This window comes from Molossus molossus, unplaced genomic scaffold (assembly GCF_014108415.1).
Source record: "Molossus molossus isolate mMolMol1 unplaced genomic scaffold, mMolMol1.p scaffold_m16_p_1, whole genome shotgun sequence".
Classification (NCBI taxonomy): Eukaryota; Metazoa; Chordata; class Mammalia; order Chiroptera; family Molossidae; genus Molossus; species Molossus molossus.
In genome coordinates this window covers 95,207,078-95,229,993 of record NW_023425344.1, presented here as the reverse complement: position 1 = coordinate 95,229,993, position 22,916 = coordinate 95,207,078, and the positions used below count along the sequence as shown (strand labels likewise).

The window sequence follows — 22,916 nt, the reverse complement described above, 5'->3', positions numbered from 1 at the left end:
GTAGGCAGATCACTTTCCTGGAATGGAATTGAAGGAGATGATCCCCAAGATGTTTTCTAAACCCAAGTTGATCTCATACTATGATATTGCCATTTAAGTTTCTTCTTTGAATCCTGAAAGTTCTCTTATGAGTCCAATTTCCCTATGAGGTCTTTTATCCAGTCTGTGTTAATAGATTGTGATGAATAGTAATGGGTTTATGTGTCTTTTTATTTATTAATCCTGGAGATGCTGTTGGCGAGCTGCAGTGACTTTTGCCCCACCCGAACCATGTATGCACTGCAAAGCCTAGAGATTGCTTCCCCACAATCTTTTTTGAAGTTCCCCACAATCTTTTTTCCCAGAAGATCCTCTCTCTGACACCAACTTAGAATCCCTCCAAATGGAATGGTGTTTCAAAACACATTTAAAAGTATCTATTTTCAGAAAACTACAGGTTATTGAAAAAAGAAATAGAGGAAGATATAAAAAAGTGGAAGCACATACCTTGTTCATGGATGGGAAGAATTAACATCATTAAAATGTCCATACTACCCAAAGCAATCTATAGATTCAATGCAATCCCCATCAAAATACCAACAACATACTTCACAGAACTAGAACAAATACTTCAGAAATTCATATGGAACCAAAAAAGACCTCAAATAGCCACAGCAATCTTGGAAAAGAAGAACAAAGTAGGAGGGATCACATTACCAGATTTCAGGTTATATTACAAAGCCACTGTAATCAAAACAGCCTGGTACTGGCACAAGAACAGGCATATAGATCAGTGGAACAGAACAGAGAACCCAGAAATGGACCCAAGGCAATATGCTTAATTAATATTTGACAAAGGTGGCAAGAACATACAGTGGAGTAAAGACAGCCTCTTTAATAAATGGTGTTGGGAAAATTGAACAGCTACATGCAAAAAAATGAAATTAGACCATCAACTTACACCACACACAAGAATAAACTCAAAACACATTTAATAGTTTACTTCCACTTCTCCCACGATACCCTCCACTTATTGAAAGATTTCTCAAAAAAGTCAGTGTTTGTTGTCCTTACTCAAAAGATAACTAGCTGGTTCTGGCTAAGTGATATTTCACAGATTGTCTTAATTAGGATGTTTCCATGAAAAGAAGCAAACTCAATTAAAAACTGGGTCAAACAGTTATATATTTTATTGGCTGTAAAATTGTTTACACTAATTCACGCATACATTTGAGACTGAAACATAAGTTCAGTCATGATTTGAAAGGTACCCTTACTCAGCTCCTTTGCCAAACTCTTTACAATTGAGAGGAGGGTTGTAGAGAGGTATTTGGGGGGTTTTGTTTTTTGTTTTTCTCACTAATTCAAGATTGCATCTCTCTAACTTTTAAATGAACTACTTTAGGGAAACAAAACAGTGAGTGGGCGGCTGATTCAGATCATTCCTCATTGTCATAGCACACAGACCCATATAGAATGCTGGCAGGGTTGATGGCCAGCATGGAGTCATTTTGGGGGAAACCCACATAAAAAAATTCCACCAGAAAATATTTCAGTCCTTTCAGAAACATGCTGAAGGCCATTGTCATTACACACATGAATACTGACAGGCTAGTGCTGTCCTGGGCTTGATGTGAACAGGGCCCACTGAGAATACCCTAAGACCATGTGTGGCTCATCTTTGTAACCCTGACACCTTGATATTTCCTGGTATGCCACAAACACTAGTTAGACACTCTTACTGGATAAATGAAGAATGTTAACTATTTTAAACATTTGTGAAATTATTTGCTTTATTCCACTCATATTCTTTAGCTCCCAGAAACATGGAAAAACAAGCTACTCCTAGACCTGAAGAACAGAAGGAAAGAAAAACCACAGAAATGCCAAGCCAAATGCAGCCCACAGACCAACTTAACCTTGTAGGTAAGAGGTGAATCTGAACAACTGTTGTCTGAGTACTAGGAGCCAGCCCTTCTCTTGCAGGTAAATGATGTGCTTCCCAAAGGAAGAAAGTCTCTCCCACTATCCTCTCCTCTAAAGATATCATGTCAACAAGAACAATTGTATAGAATTTGCACACTATTGGCTCAGAATTTCAAGTCATTCTCACAGAAGCCAACCTAAACTCTGGTCTTCTTTCTGGTTTGAGAGCTGGTAGAATAGAATAGAATAGAATAGAATAGAATAGAATAGAATAGAATAGAATAGAATAGAATAGAATAGAATAGAATAGAATAGAATAGAATAGAATAGAATAGAATAGAATAGAATTCCAAAAGCATGTGTTGCTCTGGCTGGTATGGCTCAGTTAGTTGGGCATCATCCTTGTGTACATGCCCGGGTTATGGGCTCAGTCTCCTGTACAGGGTGTGCAGGAGGCAACAGATCAGTGTTCTGCTCTCACACATCGATGTTTCTTTCTCTCCCTTTCCCTCTAAAAATAAAATAAAATAAAAAATTTAAAAAATCAATAAAAATATTTAATATTGCATAACCAATGGACATAGACAACAATGCTGGGGGCGCGGCAGGGTGGGCGAGAGGGGGTCTAGGGGGTAAAAAGGAGAAACATCTGGAACAAAAATAAATTAATAAAAATTGAAGAAGAAGAAAAAAAATGAATGAATACAAAAATAAAAATTAAGTGCACTTAACCATACTGTCATTTTCTCAAATGGAAAGTGCTAAACCAGTCAGTGTGGAAAGAGGGCCGTAGGCTTACACAGAATGTTTTATCAGCAGTTTGCTTCATAAAAAAGTCTGAAATTTAGTTTTCTTAAAAAAAGAAAGAAAAAAATATTTAATAAATTTTAAAAAACAACAACACAAAAAGCATGTGTTGGGACTAAAGGCCAGGCACTGCCAACAGAAGATACAAATATAAGCAGACAATAGTCCCTGCTCTAAGGGAAATACTTTGTTTTTCCCCTAAGTAAAAGATAATGAACTGCCAGCAAAGCAATTTACTTCAAGATATTTCTTTTGATGTGTGTGTGTGTGTGTGTGTGTGTGTGTGTGTGTGTGTCTGTGTGTGTCTGTGTGGGCAAACTGTGCTGGGCCATACTGGAGACTCTCAGAGCTACAGACAAATACCTCCTGGTTAATGGGTTGTGGATTAGTGAGAACCATAACTACCGAGTTGCTATGGCAACTTTCTGCAATGAAATAAAGTCATAACGTCAGGAGGAAATAGAGCCCATTAGGAAAGTCTGAGCTTCTGGGGGACCAGGTGATCTTACAAAACGCTATGGTCCTGTGCTGATTTTATAACCTTACAAAGAACTGGAACTTATTATATATAATCTCACTTGAACCTTACAACCCAGTGAGTCAGAAAGCAGGAGTATTATTTCAACCTACTGAAGAAATTGAGACCTTGAGAAGGTAAAAGACTCGGCTAAACTCACATAATTTAGGAATAAGACCTTGGGTCTTCTGAATTAGACTAAGGATCTTTCTACTGATTACTTATTTTAGACTAGCTTGAATTAATTTATAACTTCCATTATTAAAAAAAAAAAAGGAAGAGTAATCCAGGGGCATTGTTGCAACATGATGTTTTTATCCATTTACCCACCCCCCCAAATGGAATGGTGCTTTAAAACACATTTAATAGTTTTCCTCCACTTCTCCCATAATACCCTCCACTTATTGAAAGATTTCTCAAAAGGTCAATGTTTGTTGTCCTTACTCAAGAAATAACTAGTTGGTTCTGGCTAAGTAATATTTCACAGATTGTTTTAATTAGGATGTTTTCATTACAAGAAACAAACTCAATTAAAAACAGGCTCAAGCAGTTATGGATTTCATTGGCTGTGAAAATTTTTTACACTCATTCACACACGTGTTTGAGATTAAACCATAAGTTCAGTCATGATTTGAAAGGTCTATCCTAGAGCAGACCACTCAGGACAGAACCACGAGGCTTCCAGCTGGGGCAGAAGGCTTCTATAGGGTATTTGAAGATTATATTGTGTACTCGGGTTGTAGAAGGTCTGGAAAGTCAGAGAATATGTGTAGCTTCACATGTCGGAGGAACAGAGGGCATGGAACAGAGGGCATGTGTGGTCTCATATGTCTAGATTGGGGATACAAAGAAACATCTTGAGATTATATCAAAGCAGGATATACTCTTTGAGGTTAAAGGTCATTCAGGCTTGGGTTTTAGTTTGGGAGTGGGAAGTTCCTGGGCATGGGGAATTTTCAGACACCTTGATAGGGCTCACGCAGTGCAAGATTCAGGCATGGCTTGATCAGAGACCAGGCTCCAATTCTCTGAGATTCTCTCCGCTCTTCTCTCCTCATGGCTTTGGCTTTGTCCCCAGTCCTTCTGCCATGGCCCCAAGGTAACCACTAGCTGCAACCCAAAATGTAGCTTTCTCAATCAGAAGTGGAGATACAGGGTGGTTGGTCTTCACTTTTCAGTGACCCAAATTGAGTTGAGCCTGCCCTTATCCCTCAGCTGAGACCACCCTTCCTACTCCTGTCCACGTATCAAAGCCCTCACTGTCATCAGAAGACATTACTCATTCTTCTGTGTTCCCATAGCAAGCGTCTATTCCTTAACTATAATACTCAGCACATTCTGCCTTCATATGTCTTTCTTACCCAATTGACTGATCCCTCCCGCAGGAGTGACTGGGTCTTTGCGCCTTCCCACAAAGTACTTTACAAAGTTCCTGACACATAGATGTTCTCATCACATATTGGTTAAATGAAAGAAGATAAATGAACAAACAAAAGAATAAGAACCAAGGCCCAGTTTCTAGGAAGGGGAAACTTGGATTTATTCACATTGCTTTCCCCAACTTGCTTCTGGAATTCTGCTTCCCTCTTCCAGGTTATTGCAGGGAGCCTCCACCATGGGAACATGAAGCTTCAGAGAGAATTTACCATTTCGTGGTGGGGCAGAAAGTTCACTATGAGTGCGCCCAGGGATTCAGGGCCCTACAGAGAGGTCCTGCCACGAGCACCTGCAGAACGAGCAGTGGGAAGATCATGTGGACACAGCCCCAGCTCAAGTGCATAAATGAAAGTAAGAACAATCAGTGTCTAGGTGTGGTGGCACCTTTTTGAGTTCACCTCTTCACTTTTTCCATCAGGCCGAGCAGGGTGGAATGCCTAACCCACCAGCTATGTGACCTTGGGCAAGCCACTTAATCTCCTTGGGCCTCTATTGTTTCTCATTCTATAGAAAAGATTAGATAAACTCTAAGGTCTCTAACACTTCAGGTCCCCTGTACCCTGAGTGGGGATAAGTAGTAGGAGACGGAAGAGGAGAAAATATATTCTGAGTGTTCCAAAGCCCCCAGATCACTCACTAGTGATCCTGCTTCCCCTTTCCTAGCTGATCCTGAAATTTCACGTCTTCTAAGCTACCAAGACGTTCTTTCATTCAAAAGGGAAAGTCCAGCCTGCAACCCACTCATTTCTATTTTACTAATCTATAATGTAAATCCATTATTTATACAGTGCTACATGGTTGACATGCAACTTCTCCTTGTATAATTCCCACCTGAGCTTTAATAAAAATGCAAATATACAGAGAAGGGACTTATTCAAGCATAAACATGCACACACACACACACACACATTCATAATATACACCACCCACCTACGCTGAGGTCTGCTATTTTCATTCTGAAATCATATTATTATTTCTACAATCTAAAGTCACCTACACTGCCCTGGCCAGGTGGCTCAGTTGGTTGGAGTGCTGTCCTGTATACCAAAATGTTGTGGGTTTACTTAGGGTGCAGGTTCAGTACCTGGTTAGGGCAAATATGGGAGGCCACTGATTGATGTTTCTCTATCACATTGATGTTTCTCTCTCTCTCTCTCTCTCTGGATATGCATAAAAACATATGCATAAAAAGATATCCTCAGGTGAGGATAAAATATATAGATAGTCACATATAAGAGTGGGTCTCTTTGCTCACCACCCTTTCCCATATCCCATGTCTTCCTCTTGGATTTTTGGGAGTTTTATGGTTTTTTCCCATAGCCTGTCTCCAGTGAGCTGCACTGCTGGCCATGGCATGTCCTTGGTTTCCTTTGTAAAAGGATGACAAGATGCGGCAGTGTCCTGGGTAACTGACAGACCCACGCTGAATGGGGAACCTGTCACAGAGAAAAGCTATCCTTTAGTGCCTTTCTAGTTGTTCGATGGTTCAGTGGTATTTTTATTGTCATGACCTGTTTCCAAGCCACAGATGGAAACCAGGGCTGAGTAGAAAGCCTAGGAAGAAAGAGTTCCTCATCGTTCTATGCAAAACCAGAATCAGAATTAGAATTCCCTTTCACTGGGCTCTGCTGGGGACACTTACCTACCTCCCTGTGACTCTGATGTAGAGCCATGTGACATGGCACCCACAGAAAACATGTCCAGAACTGAGAGTCACACCTTGGCTAGTGTGTCTGGAGTCAGCTGAGGAGGGCGGGTGGTTCAGTTCCATGAACATCACTTACTCTCTTTTCCAGGTGATAAAGAGTCTCAAGCAAGCACAGATAGTCCTGGGAATGAAGTTTCCTATCCCTTAATAACGACAGATACTACTACAGGTATGGCTCGAGTTTGTTTTTATGAAGATAAAAGCTTGGGCATTTAATCATCATGGGAGAAAGGGAAGACAGTTTGCCTGGAGCAGTCCTGCCAGCAGATGGATCAGAGCTGCCCCGTGGATGTTAAAGATGATCAGGCATCTGCATCTGACCTCCCAATCCTCAAATGCTGAAAAGCAAGTGTCAGAAAGAGGAGAAACCCAACTGAAGGCGGTGTCTTGAGGCAGAAGAATGAAATGCTTATGCATGACCTCCCCTTGTTTTTTCCATCTGGGAGAAGCCTAGCACTCTCCAGACTGTGTCGTCTGATAATTGCCTACACAGAGCATCTTCCTTTCTCTCTTTTGCACAGATTTTAAAAAACATACAGATGTGGCTACAACTACAGAGATGTTCATATTTACCACCGAGTACCAGATAGCAGGTGGGTAAGAGTTGCTTCTGTTATTGACAAAATGTACCCCAGACAGAGACTGTAGGGTGTGTTGCTTGGTGGGTGGGTTGGTTACTTGTTTAAAATGATCCCCTATTTACACTATATGTTTATAAGAGTAAAAGCTTAACCCAGAAATTAACGTAACCTGAAATCACAGTAATCACTTACAGTAAGTTGTCAATGAAGTCTCAAACCAGCCCCAATCATCCTGAATGGATCCTAAATGAGAAAATACCCCATGTTTATATGTGAAGGGTGAGAAGAAGGAGGAGGGAGGAGGTATAAACAAAAAATTAAAACAAAAAACATTCCTTAAACAGTACAGTTATTTCCTAGTAGGAGGGAAAACACATGCTTTGCGGCAAGAAAAAAATAAAAATAAAAACAAGCTCATAGAAAGAGAGTAGAATAGTGATCACCAGGGGCTGAGGCTGGGCAAACAGGTAGATGGTGGTCAGGGGACACAAACTTGCAGTGAGAAGATACGTCCTGGGGATGCAATGTACAGCGTGGTGATCATAGTTAACAATACCACATTGTGTCTTCGAAAGCTGCTAAAAGACTACACGTTACATGTTCTCACCACAAAAAGGAAATGGTAGGTGTTAGCTGATGCCATGGTGGTAATCATATGGCAATATGTAAGTGTATTAAATCAACACATTGTACACCTTAAACTCACATAATGTATATGTCAATTATATCTCAATAAATCTGGGGCGGGGAGGGGGGAGAAGAAAGCAAGCTTTGAGGCACATCTAAGATATATAGATAGATAGGAGGTATATAGGTAGATAAATAAATACAGAGATAGATAGGTAGCACTCCAGTACTATTTTGGAAATATGAACCCTTTCAAGAGACGCTAAAGTGTTTATCATTTATCTTTATGTTTCCATATTTCTTTTACCCATCACAGGCCTCACTCAAGGCCTCTGTAACTGAGGCCTGGCCTCTGAGCCTTTCTTAAGAGAGTGTCTGTCCATTCGATCTCACCTGAAGGCCTTTGAGAACAGGTGCCATGGCACCTCACCCAGTCCTAGAGCACCCCATGGAACCCCATCAGGGGAGGGAGCTGCATTCTGGGAGGGGAAATCAGAAACTGCAGAGCCCACCTCTTCAGGAGAACCTTGACCTCGGGCCGAGGGGAGAGGGGTGATTTTCTCAGCCTGCTGTGTGACCTAGCCCAGGACATACCTTTGCTGAACTGCCTTTCTGTTGACAGTGGTTGCCTGCGTTCTCCTGCTGATCGGTATCCTCCTTCTGAGTGTGCTTACCTGGCAGTGGACATGGTGAGTCCCATATTAAGAAAGCCCAAGTTATCAGTAAAGCCAGAGTTGGAGAAGCTTCAGGGCAGCCTACCCCACCCTCCTACTACCCACCAGCAATTTGGGAAACAGTAGAGGGAGAATTGGCCAATGTACGCACTCCCAAAGAGTCAATCAACAAGAATTAAAGTCACAAGGAACTGAAAGAGCAAAGGAAACTAACATTTGTTGAGTGTCACTGTATACAAGTTTCATTGCTTGTCTAATAAACATCACAACCTGCCTTCTGATAGCTATATCTTAGACAGATTAAGTACAGTAAACAAGATTGTACAGCAGAGGTCCAAACTGCAACTTGAAAGAAAGCCCAAGACCTTTCTGTGTCATCAACTGGCTGGAAGGAAGCTAGGTCAGCCCTGAGCTTCTCCTCTCCTGTGCTCCCCACTCTGTCTCCTGCAGACACTCACACCCGAGCCCCCTTCTCCAGGAGCACTGTGTAGCCTTATTTGCACTAACAGATTCTCAATTTTGGCTGTGGATTAGAACAACCAGGAGATATTTTTTAATATGATTTTCAAAAATTGATTCTAGGGAGAGAGAGAGAGAAACATTGATGTGAGAGACATTGATCAGTTGCCTCCCGCATGTGCCCCAACTGGGGATCTAACCTGCTATCTTTTGGTGCATGGGATGCTGCTCCAACCAACTGAGGCACACCATCTAGGTTTCAATTGAGATAAAATGCATTAGTTAAACCATTTACAAGTGCATAACTCAATGGTTTTTAGCAATGTTGTTTATACACAACCACTATCTAATTATACATTACAACATTTCTATGATCCAAAATAGAAACGTAAACTTTCCAATATCCCCCATTCCCTGGCAACCACTAATCTACTTTCTATCTCTGTAGATTTATCTGTTCTGCACATTTCATATAAATGAAATCATACAATATACAACCTTGTGCAACTAGGAAATAACTACTTTTTTTTTTTTTTTTGATATTTTGTTCAGATAGAGTGGGGGGGAGAGAGAGAGAGAGAGAGAAAGAGAGAGAGAGAGAGAAACATCGACGTGAAAGGGACACATCATTTGGTTGCCACTCTCACAACCCAACCAGGGCCAGGGACAAACTGCAACTGAGGTATGTGCCCATAGTGGGAACTGAACCCTGGTCTCTCTGGACCGCAGGCCGACGCTCTAACCACTGAGCCAAACCGACCAGGGTGGAAATAACTACTTTTTAAAAACCCCTCAGATGCATCAAATACATACGCATTCAATTTTGTCAACTCTGCACTAAACCAGTGGTTCTCAAACTTGAGTGGGCATCAGAATCTCCTGGTGGACTTGTTCAAACAGACTGCGGGCCCCACCACCAAAGTTTCTGACTCAGCAGGTCTGCGATGGGGCCTGTAAGTGTATAGTTCTAACAAAGCCCCAGGTGATACTCATACTTCTGCTCCAGGAACCAAACTTTGAGAACCACTGCATAAGCATGAGCCTAACAGTACTAAGAATCAAGAGAGTGAAATCACTTCTCTCTCTCATACACACACACACGTACACTCACACTCACACACATAGTGAGAGAGAAATAGCCAGCTTCTTCCTCCCTTTAGACAATAGACTATAGAGACCTATTATGTCACTCTTTTGACGACCCAGGGTATCAGTACCTACATACCAGAGTTCACTCTAGCCAACCCTAATATAAACTCCCCAGTAACACCCTGAGAAGATATTTGTTAGATCCTCTCTTTCCTTCAGTGAAAAGACTTACCATCTCTCAAGGACCTTTTCATTTTGGTAGCTTAAAGACCAAAAGCCTTCAGACATGAAGGGATGAAGCTATTTGGGAGTGGTAATGGTTTTGAAATTTATGTTGTGAAACAAAGAACAGCCTGAAATGCTGACACCTCACAAGCTCTTCCAGAATTAGTCTTCCAGGAGACTCAAACTGACCCCTCTGTGAGAGATCAGTCCAAAAATCCTTCCTAAGAAAAATAGAACCACACTAAACAAAAATGGCAATAAATAAGTACATACCAATTATCACCTTAAATGTGAATGGTTTAAATGCTCCGATAAAAAGACCCAGAGTAGCTAACTGCATAAGAAAGCATGACTCATCCATATGTTGTTTACAAGAAACCCACCTCACAACAAAAGACTCATATAGATTGAAAGTGAGGGGATGGAAAAAAAATCTTTCAAGCAAAAAAAAACCTGGGGTAGCAATACTCATATCTGATAAAGAAGATATCAAAATGAAGGCCATGACTTGAGACAAAGAAGGCCACTACATAATATTGAAAGGATCTATCCAACAGGAAGATATAACCTTGGTAAACATATATGCACCCAATGTAGGAGCACCAACATTTCTTAAAAATATTTTGGAGGACTTCAAAGGAGAAATCAACAGCAATACAATCATAGCAGGGGACTTCAATACCCCACTGACATCACTTGATAGATTTTCTAGACAAAAAATTAACAAGAAAAAACAGACTCTAAATGAAGTGCTAGATTAAATGGATTTAATAGATATCTACAGAGGATTACACTCCAAAACTACGGAATTCACATTCTTCTCAAGTGCACATGGGACATTCTCAAAGATAGACCACATGTTAGGGTGCAAACTAAGTCTCTACAAGTTGAAGAAGGTTGGAATCATATCAAACATCTTCTCAGATCATAATGGCATGAAACTAAAAATCAATTGCAACAAGAACATGCAAAGACATTTGAAAACATAGAGGCTAACTAGCATGTTATTGAACAATAAGTAGGTTACCATGGAGATCAAGGAAGAAATTAAAAACTTCCTGGAAACCAATGAAAATGAACACACAACAACACAAAATCTATGGGATGCAATGAAAGCAGTTCTGAGTGGGAAGTTCATAGCACTACAGGCCTACCTCAGGAAACAAGAACATTTCTAATAGACTATCTAACCTCACAACTTAAAGAATTAAAAAGCAAACAGAAAGAAAACCCCAGAGCAAGTAGAAGGAAGGAAATAGTAAAGATCAGAGCAGAAATAAATGACATGGAGACCAAAAAAGAAAAAAACAATTCAAAGGATCAATGAAACAAACAGCTGATTCTTTGAAAAGATAAACAAGATTGATGGACCCTTAGCTAGACCCACCAAGAAACAAAGAGAAAGAACCCAAATACACAAAATCTGAAATGAAGGAGGAGTAATAATAACTGACACCACAGAAATACAAAGGATTGTTAACAGATATTATGAACAATCATACGGCAACAAATTCAACAATCTAAGCAAAATGGGCAAATTTCTAAAAACACATAGTCTCCCAAAACTGAACCAGGAAGAGATAGAAAACTTGAACAGACCAATAACAACAAAAGAAATTGAAGATGTAACCAAGACTCTCCCAGCAAAAAAAGCCCAGGCCTGGACAGCTTCATGGGGGAATTTTACCAAACATTCCAAGACTCTTCCAGCAAACAAAAGCCCAGGCCTGGACGGCTTCATGGGGGAATTTTACCGAACATTCAAAGAAGAACTAATACCCATTCTCCTCAAACTATTGCGAAAAATTCAACAAGAAGGAAAACTTCCAAACTTGTTCTATGAGGCCAGCATAATTCTAATTTCAAAACCAGAAAAAGACACTACAAAGAAAGAAAACTACAGACCAATATCCCTGATGAACACAGATGCCAAAATCCTGAACAAAATACTAGCAAATCGAATCCAGCAATACATCAAAAAAATTATTCACCATGACCAACTGGGATTCATCCCAGCAATACAAGGCTGGTACAATATTCGCAAGTCAATAAATGTGATACACCAGATAAACAAAATGAAAGATAAAAATCATATGATCATATCAATAGACGCTGAAAAAGCATTTGACAAAATCCAGCACCCATTTCTGATAAAAAAGCTCACCAATCTGGGAATAGAGGGATCATATCTTGACATAATAAAGGCCATATATGAAAGCCCTACAGCCAACATTATACTCAATGGGCAAAAATTAAAAGCATTTCCCTTAAGAACAGGAACAAGACAAGGATGCCCACTTTCACCACTCTTATTTAACATAGTACTGGAAGTCTTAGCCACAGCAATCAGAAAGGAAGAAAAAATAAAAGAGATCCAAATTGGAAAGGAGGAAGTGAAACTGTCATTATTTGCAGATGACATGATACTATGCATAGCAAACCCCAGAGACTCCATCAAAAATTTACTAGACTTAATAAATGAATTTGGCAAAGTAGCAGGATACAAAATTAATGTCAAGAAATTGATGGCATTCTTATATACCAATGATGAACTCACAGAAAGAGAAACTGAAAAAACAATCCCATTTACCATCGCTCCAAAAAAATTACGATACCTATGAATAAACTTAACCAAAGAAATAAAGGACCTATTCACAGAAAACTACAAGTCATTGAAAAAATAAATAGAGGAAGATATAAAAAAGTGGAAGCACATACCTTGTTCATAGATGGGAAGAATTAACATCATTAAAATGTCCATATTACCCAAAGCAATTTATAGATTCAATGCAATCCCCATCAAAATACCAACAACATACTTCACAGAACTAGAACAAATACTTCAGAAATTCATATGGAACCAAAAAAGACCTCAAATAGCCACAGCAATCTTGAAAAAGAAGAACAAAGTAGGAGGGATCACATTACCAGATTTCAGGTTATACTGCAAAGCCACTGTAATCAAAACAGCCTGCTACTGGCACAAGAACAGGCATATAGACCAGTGGAACAGAACAGAGAACCCAGAAATGGACCCAAGGCAATATGCTCAATTAATATTTGACAAAGGTGGCAAGAACATACAGTGGAGTAAAGACAGCCTCTTTAATAAAAGGTGTTGGGAAAATTGGACAGCTACATGCAAAAAATGAAACTAGACCATCAACTTATACCATACACAAGAATAAACTCAAAATGAATAAAAGACTCAATGTGACTGATGAATCCATAAAAATCCTACAAGAAAATGTAGGCAACAAAATTTCAGACATTATACGCAGCAGAATTTTCACTGATACATCACCAAAGGCATTAAAAACAAAGGAGAAAATGAACACATGGGACTACATCAAACTCAAAAGCTTCTGCACAGCAAAAGATACAACCATCAAAATGGAAAGGCAACCCACTGTATGGGAGAGCATAATCGCCAATGATATATCAGATAAGGGGTTAATTTCCAATATATATAGAGTGCTCATACAACTCAACAAAAGGAAGACAAAGAACCCAATTAAAACATGGGCAGAGGAACTAAATAGACACCTCTCCAAACAGGACATACAATGGCTAAGAGATTTATGAAGAAATGCTCAACATCACTAATCATCAGAGAGATGCAAATTAAAACAACAATGAGGTATCACCTCACACCTGTCAGAATGGCCACCATCAACAAATCATCAAACAACAAGTGTTGGTGAGAGTGTAGAGAACAGGAGACTAGTACACTGCTGGTGAAAATGCAGACTGATGCAGCCACTATGGAAAACAATATGGTGTTACCTCAAAAAATTAAAAATTGAACTTCCATTTGACCCAGTGATTCCACTTCTAGGAATATACCCTAAGAAGCCTGAAACACCAATCAGAAAGAATATATGTAGCCCTATGTTCGTAGCAACACTATTCACAATAGCTAAGATCTGGAAACAGCCCAAATGTCCATCAGTAGACAAATAGATAAAAAAGTAGTGGTACATATACACAATGGAGTACTATGCAGCTGTAAGAAAGAAAGAAAGATCTCTTATCCTTTGAGACGACATGGAGGGACCTGGAAAGTATTATCCTAAGCGAAACAAGCCAAGCAGAAAAAGACAAATACCACATGATCTCACTTATTTGTGGAATGTAATGATCATAACAATCTGAGGAATAGGGTAGACCCAGAGACCTGGAAGTAGGGTACAGACTGACAACCCTCAGGAGAGCGGGTAGTAGGGAGAGGGAAAAGATAAACCACAGAACTTATATGCATGTACGCGTAACCAATGGACATGGACAACAAAGCTGGGGACAGGGCGAGGAGTGGGGGGGGGGATCAGTGGGGGAAAAAGGAGAAACATTTGTAACAAAAATTAATTAATTAATTACTTAAAAAAACAAAAGAAAACAAAAATCCTTCCTAAAATCAAATTTCATCTGATAATGCCCTCTTATGGCCAAACAGAATCCTACATTTGATTTTTTCTCTCCCAGCAATTACTAGGAACTAGTGATGAGCCAGAGAGCTGGCTACACTGGCTCCTGAGAGCCAAAGTCAAATGTTCAGGAATTTTGCAAATTATTTTGAAGCATAGCCACTATGAAAAATTAAAGTAGTGAACTTATATTTAAATAAATTATATTAAACACAAAATTAAATACTCAAAATTAACTAATTTTTAAATTATTTTACTACATTTTACTACCTTCTTTGTTCTCGGCGTTACTTACATATGTTGCATCTATATTGAGAAGACACTATATAATGGTTTGCTACTACACATCTCTTTCCAACTCTATATTCAGTGATATCACTGCTCCAGGAACCTAGGCATGGTGGGAGTATTTACACCATGGAAATAGGCAAACTTTTTTAGAGAGGTGGTTGTCAAACATTTACCAGCTTACCACTTGCCCCTGGAAGCTTTGAGCAAGGTAGAAGGCAACCAACTGGGCTAAATAAAAACTGGGGACAGTAAGGACTATACTATTCAATATGGTAGCCACTAGTCACATGTGGATATTTAAGTAAATTGAAAATTCAGTTCATTAGTCACACTAGCCACATTTATATTTCCATCATCTCAGAAAGTTCTTATAACACACTGCTGGCTAGGAACTAAAAGTTTTCATTAATGAAAATCACTTAGCACAGTTAGTTGCTATTATTATTTATTCCTTTTGTGCAACTATTGTCCTCCATATAGTTAAAAAAATTGTACAGAGTATCTCCTATGTAGATGTTGGTCAAAGCATACAAACTTCATTAGTAGATGATTAAGTTCTAGGGATCTAATACACAGCATTGTGATTATAGTCAACAATACTGTATTATATTCTTCAAAGTTGCTAAGAGACTATATCTTAAATATTCTCACCATAAAAAAGCAATGATTATTATGTGACACAATGGAGGTGTTAGCTGATGCTATGGTGGTAATCATATTGCAATATATAAACGGATCAAATCAACATGTTTACACCTTGAACTCACACAGTTTATATATCAATTATATCTCAAAAAAACTATTACAAGAATATCTGAATTTTATTAACCAATGTAATCCCAATAAACTCAATAAAAATATATAGGGGTGGGCAAAAGTAGGTTAAATTACCAGTCATCATTACCTAAAAGATATATCATAAGTAAGAATACAAAATAATAACAACAATAATAAGACAAATAGCACAAATAAATAATATAATAATTAATACATAAATAATAAAAAATAACTGTTTCATATACTCACAACTGTAAACCTCCTTTTGCTCACCCCTGTATATGTATGAAAAAATATATATATCTGCCATGTGTCAGTCACTTGTCAGGGGTCCAAAGATAAATACAAATGGCCTCTGTTCTCAGGAGCTTACAGACTAGTACAGGAGAAGGGGAAAAAATAGAGACTTCAAATATAATTTGTTAAAGCCTAAGATTGAGGTGTTATAGGAGAAAAAAAAGGACACTTAACCCCACATGGGGGTGCCAAGAAGACTTTTAGAGTTGAAGGTGCCTAAGATGGTTGAGGCCAGATTTTTTTTTTTATCCTCACCCAAGGACATTTTTGCATTTATGTTCAGATAGAGCGGGAGGGAAACAGGGAGGAAGAGAGAGAGAGAGAGAAACATCGATGTGAGAGAGATACATGGAGTGGTTGCCACCCACATCACCCCAACCGGGACCGCGGACAAACTGCAACCGAGGTATGTGCCCTTAGCAGGAACTGAACCCAGGAATCTCTAGTCTGCGGGCCGACACTCTAACCCCTGAGCCAAACCAGCCAGGGCCTGAGGCCAGATTTTAAAGTCAGGAGATAGCTGCTGGGCAGAGGGAGCGTGGGGAGAGGGAACACAGTGAGTGGGAGCATAATAATGTTTGGGAGAAGCCACGCAGTTCTGAACACAGAGTGCATGGGGCAGGGGTGACAGCAATGCTCTGGGGATGGACAGTGACCAGGTCATGGAAGATCAGGCCAGACTAAGGTGCTTAGACCCCATCCTGAGAGCAATACAGAGCACCGCAGCTTTACTTATGGGAAAAATGGTTGCATTGGCTACAATAGAGGCTAGATTTAAGGTCGGTAATAGTGGTAGCAGTTTGATTATGCTATGATGGAGTAAATCCCCATAGAGGACGATGACAGCATGAACTAGGTCAGTGGGATAACTTAAAAAGGAGCAAGAGAATCAAGTCAGATATAAAGGAGGTCAAGATAGCTGGTTGGAAGTGAGTGTTAAGGAAGAGGGATGACCCAGGGGTAAGTCCAGGTTTCAGAGTGTGACAGCAGGACCCAGTAGTCACTATACACTGAGATGAAATGTAAAGTGAGGATCTAGAGAAGCATATCCCTTGGGGATTAACCCCAAAGGAGAGCCCATTCTGTAGTCCATGACCTGGGACACGCTTGGCCTCCATACCTATAACTGTCTAGTCCTGGAACTGACAGGGAAGTGGAAAGGCTTTCTTGGGCTCTTTCTCAGATTGACTCACAACACAATGATTGAATTTTCATGCTGTAAGAACCACAGGGCAGTCTCGGCAGGATGGAGAAGCCTTAAAGTCAGATTTCATCATGTAGGAAAGTAATAGTATTCTGGGGTGGAATTTAAAGTTAACACGTCAATGTGTGCTTGGTTGAATATTCTATCCACATTAGTTTAGGGTGGAACTACATTTTTCTTTGTGCAGTAGTACATCAATAACTATGACTTCATTATATCACTACAGGAGGAAGAATAGAAGAACAATCTAGAAAGCCAGAGTGGTAAGAAGCTGAGCCCCGCCCACAGAAGTCATGAAGCACAAGCAAAATCAAAGAGGTTAAACACTCACCCAAGCTGCATCTCCCATGATCCCTTGGGTTTTAAAAACTCTGAAATCACATCACAGAACAACAGGAAACTGCAACCCCATCACGAAACCAGCTCTGAAGTATCAATGAGTGAGCTCAACCTGCTTCTAAGTACATTATTGAAAGAACAAGGAGGAATAACTAGAATTCTCTTTCTTATTTTCATGTATATGTAAAGCTTGATGGGCAAGGAATTCTCTCCACATCCTACATAGTATAAAGAAAAGAGTTTAATGTTAATTTCATCCCAACTGCCCAGTTTAGACATCCCAAGAAAAACCCCAGCACTAATGTAAATAGACACACACACACTCTCTCTAGCCTATGTAATAGGACCTTGTTCCTTGATCCATGTAGATCCTTTGCCAGCCCCTGGTTGACTAGCCCATTCTGCTGGTCACATTCCTTAATGAACACCCTCTAAGAACTCTGGACTGGTAACTTGAATGCATCTTTTTGTCCTTAGGGTCAGTCCTCTGAACAAGCCCTCCTCCACTGAATCTTCAATTTTGAATTTCAAAAGAACAGAGGCCATGGCAGAATTATCTTTGGGTAACACCAAAACAGGCAATCAAACCCTTGGAATTGTAGAATTTCAATATTTGAAAGGATTTTACTAGAGTTCATATTGAGAAAAGAAGGATAAACTAGGTCCCAGGTAATGAATTATACCTGTTAAAAAGTGTCACCTATACATTACTAATAGGTTTCTTTAAGATTTAGTTTCTTTGGGGTTGCTATAAATGATAGTCTGAATTTGTCCTACAAGAATTTGATGATTGTAGATAGAAACATGATATGTAAATGTGTCTGTTTCCTATAAGTGTCATAAAAACACCAATAAGTGATGGATATATTCAATGTTTATGAAAAGAATGAAGAAGGAAGTGAGGAATGGGGAGGGGGATCATACAGATAGGAGGTAACTACAGAAACGGTCATACCAGTGGTCCTCAAACTGTTAGTAATTCAGAATCACCTGGAGGCCTTGTTGAAACACAGAAGGCTGGGCCTATCTCCAGAGTTTCAGAGCCAACAGGTCTGGATTGGGCCTGAAAATGTACCAGGTGGTGCTAATGATTCTGGTCTAGGTACCACACTTTGAGAACTGGATTATACCTCTCCATGCCCACTGATCTTCAATGTCTACTGGAAAAATCAGCTTCAGGTGTGGGGATTTCAGTGAACGTTCTTGTATAGCCTTTTTTATAAGGGCTCAAGTCTATAATCAGCTGACACAGATGTCCCCATTGGACAAAATCACAGGACTAAGGTGATTAATGAAAAGTTTAAACGTGCAGCATTTTCATTTCTGAAAGGGCAGGAAAGTGTTATGAAAAATATGGGCAGGTGTCAGCAGGTCCACATCCAGATTAAAGAACCATTTTCTGCCCTTCCTGTGACCAACCAAGTGCCATACAGATTCCATTGTCAATATCCCCCCATCACCACCCCAAATTTGTGTTTTTTGGTTAAACTAAAGTTGAGAGAAATCTCAAACAATGTTTTTTATCTTACTTGAGTAAAATTGAATTGAATTATCATTACTCATTTTGGGTGAGGGAGGACTATGAGATAATTTTTTTTTTCATAATGATTAAGATGTTTATTTACCTTTTTCACTTTCATTCTCTTACAAGTGTATGGTGAAGTTTTCTAGAAGCTACATGATATGTGATCATGTCATCACTCTGATGTTAACATACAATGAGTTTACTACTATTGCTTATGAAGGAATTAATAAATAAAGTTTTTAAATTTCTTGGTTTTAGTGTCTACATATGGTAAGTATCACTAGATGTAACTATATAAACAAAAGCTTTTTGGAATCCTCAACACTTTTTAATAACACACAGAGGTTTTGGCAAATAGCTAACAAGCACATCATCATTGGGCATTTCAGAAATGCATATCAAAAACCACAATGAGATGCCATGTCATACACACTAAGATGACTTGAAGCAGAAGCAGAAGCAGAAGCAGAAGCAGAAGAAGAAGAAGAAGAAGAAGAAGAAGAAGAAAGGAAAGAAGGGAGGGAGGGAGAAAAGGAAGCAAGGAATGTTGACAAGGATATGGAGAAATAAGAACCCTTATACATTGATGGTGGGAATATAAATGGTGCAGCCACTGTGGAAAACAGGTTGGTGGGTCCTTAAAAAATTAAACATTGAATTACCACAAGACAGCAATTCAACTCCTAATTCTACTTCTAGGTATATACTCACAAGAGATGAAAACCTATGTTCACATAGAAACTTGTAAATGATTGTTTACAACAACATTATAGCCAAATAGCCAAGAGGTGAAAACAACCCAAATTCCCATTGGGTTGGGAATGGCTGGGCTCATCTCTAGAGTTTCGGAGTCAGCAGATTTGAGATGGGGCTTAAAATTTACATTTCTAACAAATTTCAAATGATGCTGATGATTCTGGTCCAGGTACCACCTTTGAGAACCACTGGAAATTGCAGTATATTCATACACTGCAATATTATTCAGCCACAAAAAGGAATGAAGTATTGATACATACTACAATATAGATGAGCCTCAAAAACATTATGTTAAGTGAAAGAAGCCAGATACAGAAGGTTACTTGTTGTATGATTCCTTTTATATTATATATCAAGTATAGGCAGCTCCAAAATTACTGCTTACCAGGGCCTGGAGAGAGTAATTACTTAATGGGTATGCGTGTTTCTCTAGGATGAAAAACATAACTCAATGAAAGACTGAAACCTAATCTCTAATTGTAGGGAGATGGATCAGTTCCCTCCCCCACATCTCAGCACCATATCAATAGCAATCCTATATGGTAACAGGGGAAGGCAACTAAAAGAACCCCACATTTCACATTCTATTTAAGAAGTCTCTAGGGAAACCCAGAGATAATAGGGGAGACAAAGACAAAGACACTAGAGAAAATTTTGCCTCTGACACCACAGCAAAGAGGAAACACAACCACAACCTCACTCCTAGCCAGATAAACATAAAGCCTCACACCAAAAGCCTACTTACCTCAGTTACTTTTACCTACTACATCATGTCCAGCTTTCAACAAAAAATTACAAGGTACACTAAAAGGCAAAAAACAGTTTGGAGAGACAAAGCCAGCATCAGAACCAAATTCAGCTATGGCAGAGATGTTGGAATTATCAGACTGAAATTTAAAACAATTATGAAAAATAAATCATTTTGACACATATTTCTATGTCCCCCTAAATATTTTTTCCCACTGATAATAAAAGCCCCAGGTTTCAGTGGAACACATCCCTCTCCCCAGCTAAGGATAGTATTTGCTAGCCTCCCTTGCAGCTAATTTTGGTCATGTGATTAAGTTCTGACCAAAGACACATGAGCAGAAGTAAAATGTACAATTTTCAGGATGTGTCTTTGAAAAGAACAGGTATTCCTTTCCCCTTCTTTGTCTCTTCCACTGGCTGGCAGGTAGGCTTGGTGCTAGGAGTTAGAACTACCAGTGGGATAGAAGCTGCGTGTTAAGTTTGACTGGGAAACAAAACTAAAGTAGCTTGAAAGTCCAACACAATGGAGGTGGTACACCAGGACTGCTTATACTTGGACTGTACCTAAGACAGAAATACTCTCCCATTCAGGCCACTGTAATTTTTAATCTTTGTTAGAGCAACTATACCAGCACCCTTTAACAATTATTAATCCTCTCCCAAATTTGGCCTATACCATCATATTAGCATGAAAATATTTTCAACAGAAAATAGACTTTCAAGTAAATACATGTTTTTGTTTCCATAAATATTACATTAAAAAATTTTCCCTCCAGGAGGTAAATAAGTAGATCAGAGAAAATGGTGTCAATTCTTTGTGGTAATGTGACTAATCCCTTACTCATCTTCAGAAAATAACTGCAATTAATTTACAATGTCCCTGAGGCTTTCCAAAAATGTTGGCTCACAAGAGATGTTCCTATCAGATGGTGCTTGCTGGCTAAGTCAGGCATCAGAACAAGAGATTTTTCAAAGCCAATCCCTCTTATTCCATTCTTCCTTTGAAGAATGTCCCTCTTCTTCTACAATATTGAGAAATATGCCTTTGTAGTTATACTACTGCTTTGGGAGTAGGCACCAAGAGAAATATGTGGTCAAAAGATAAGAATTATCAGACACAGGTCAGGATGGTGGCATAGGTAAACACAGTACTCACCTCCTCCCACAACCACATCAAAATTACAACTAAACTACAGAAAAATCATCATTCAGAGCTGCCTGAAATCGAGCTGAATGGAAGTTCGACAACTCTGAAATTAAAGAAGAGGCCACATTGAGATTAGTAGGAGGGGCGGAGGCATGGATGGGCTGGACCCACACCTACGTGTGGCGGATAAAAATAAGGAGGGACACCTTAGCTGCAAGAGTCCTCCCTGAGGACTGAGGGGTCCTCGTTCCATGCCAGCCCCCCAGCTCAGGGTTCCATGGCCAGGAAGAGAAGTCACCATAGCTTCTGGCTGTAAAAACCAATGGGAATTGAGGCTGAATAGAGTCCCAGACAGCTCCTCTTAAAGGGCCTGCACATGGACTTACTTGGACTCACTCCTTCCAGGCTCCAGCATAGACGAGGCAGCTTGAAAGGCACCAGAAGAGACACATGGGGAAGGACTGAGTTGTTTGGCATCAGGGCAAGAGCTGGAGAAGCAGCTTTCTCCCAGAGAAGATGTGCTGATGGAGGCCACTGTTCCTTTGCTGAGCGCTTCCCCCACAGGGCTGGCAGATGGGTGACATATCTGGGACTCTAGCAACCTGGCTCACACTGTTTGCCCCGCCCTGGTGATTCCCTGAGGCCCTGCCCCATCCAACTTTCAGGCCCACCCAAGCTGTTTCCAGTGTCTTTATCATAGAATTGTCCTGTCTAGGCTCCTGCTTTAGATTTTCCTAAATTCTCTCAAACAAGCAGCATCTGGCCTCAGTGAGCCCCATACCTCTCGTTAAGTGACCCCAGGCCTGGTACTAGAAGCAGCCAGCCTTGGTTCACAAGTTGGCTTTGCCTGGGCACCTCCAAGCCCAGTACAAGAAGCAGCCATCTGCAGATTGCTTTGTAGCTTATGTCTGGTTGCCCCGGGTAGAACACAGGAAGTGGCTGACCTTGCCCCAGAGCCAGCACACCCAGTGTACAGCCTCAGACCATGTAGAAGCACCACCACCCAACCACCTCCACAAGTAACACACTCAATGAGTGGACTCAGTGGATACCAGAGCCCTGATGAAGTAAGTCTTGCTCTGGGTGGGGGCCCCTACACAGCTGATCCTCCAAGGGAGTCAGAGGTCAGTGGTCAATGGGCACAGCCAGTTCTTGCAGCTGATCAGCCTCAGTAAATCCCCCCCATTGACATGCCAACAGCAATCAATACTCAATTACAACAGAAATGTATATAGTCCACACTAGGGATGCACCCAAAGGGCCCAGCTGGGGTGATCAGGGAGGCTGTGCCACTGGTCCCTATAGACACCTACTATAATAGGCCACCCTATGAAGCCTAGGAGACATAGCAACTCTACCTAATACACAGAAACAAAC

At 40.1% G+C, this 22,916-nt stretch overlaps 1 protein-coding gene and 1 long non-coding RNA gene across 2 annotated transcripts in view; one reads left to right on the top strand and one right to left on the bottom strand.

Annotated features, from left to right (window-relative positions):
- Positions 1-6,975, top strand: part of IL2RA (interleukin 2 receptor subunit alpha) — a 39,639-nt gene extending 32,664 nt beyond the window's left edge. The window contains exons 3-6 of the mRNA XM_036265335.1: positions 1,795-1,905; positions 4,823-5,017; positions 6,463-6,543; positions 6,896-6,975. Of these exons, the coding sequence (XP_036121228.1) occupies positions 1,795-1,905; positions 4,823-5,017; positions 6,463-6,543; positions 6,896-6,975 (467 nt within the window). The remainder of the gene's footprint in view (positions 1-1,794; positions 1,906-4,822; positions 5,018-6,462; positions 6,544-6,895) is intronic.
- An 8,847-nt stretch (positions 6,976-15,822) lies between these two features.
- On the bottom strand, positions 15,823-21,412 carry LOC118634681. The gene is made up of 4 exons (XR_004960388.1): positions 21,301-21,412; positions 20,388-20,446; positions 17,354-17,579; positions 15,823-15,897 (listed from the first exon to the last, which is right to left on the bottom strand). It is a non-coding gene; the product is annotated as an uncharacterized LOC118634681 (long non-coding RNA).
- Between the last annotated feature and the right edge of the window lie 1,504 nt (positions 21,413-22,916).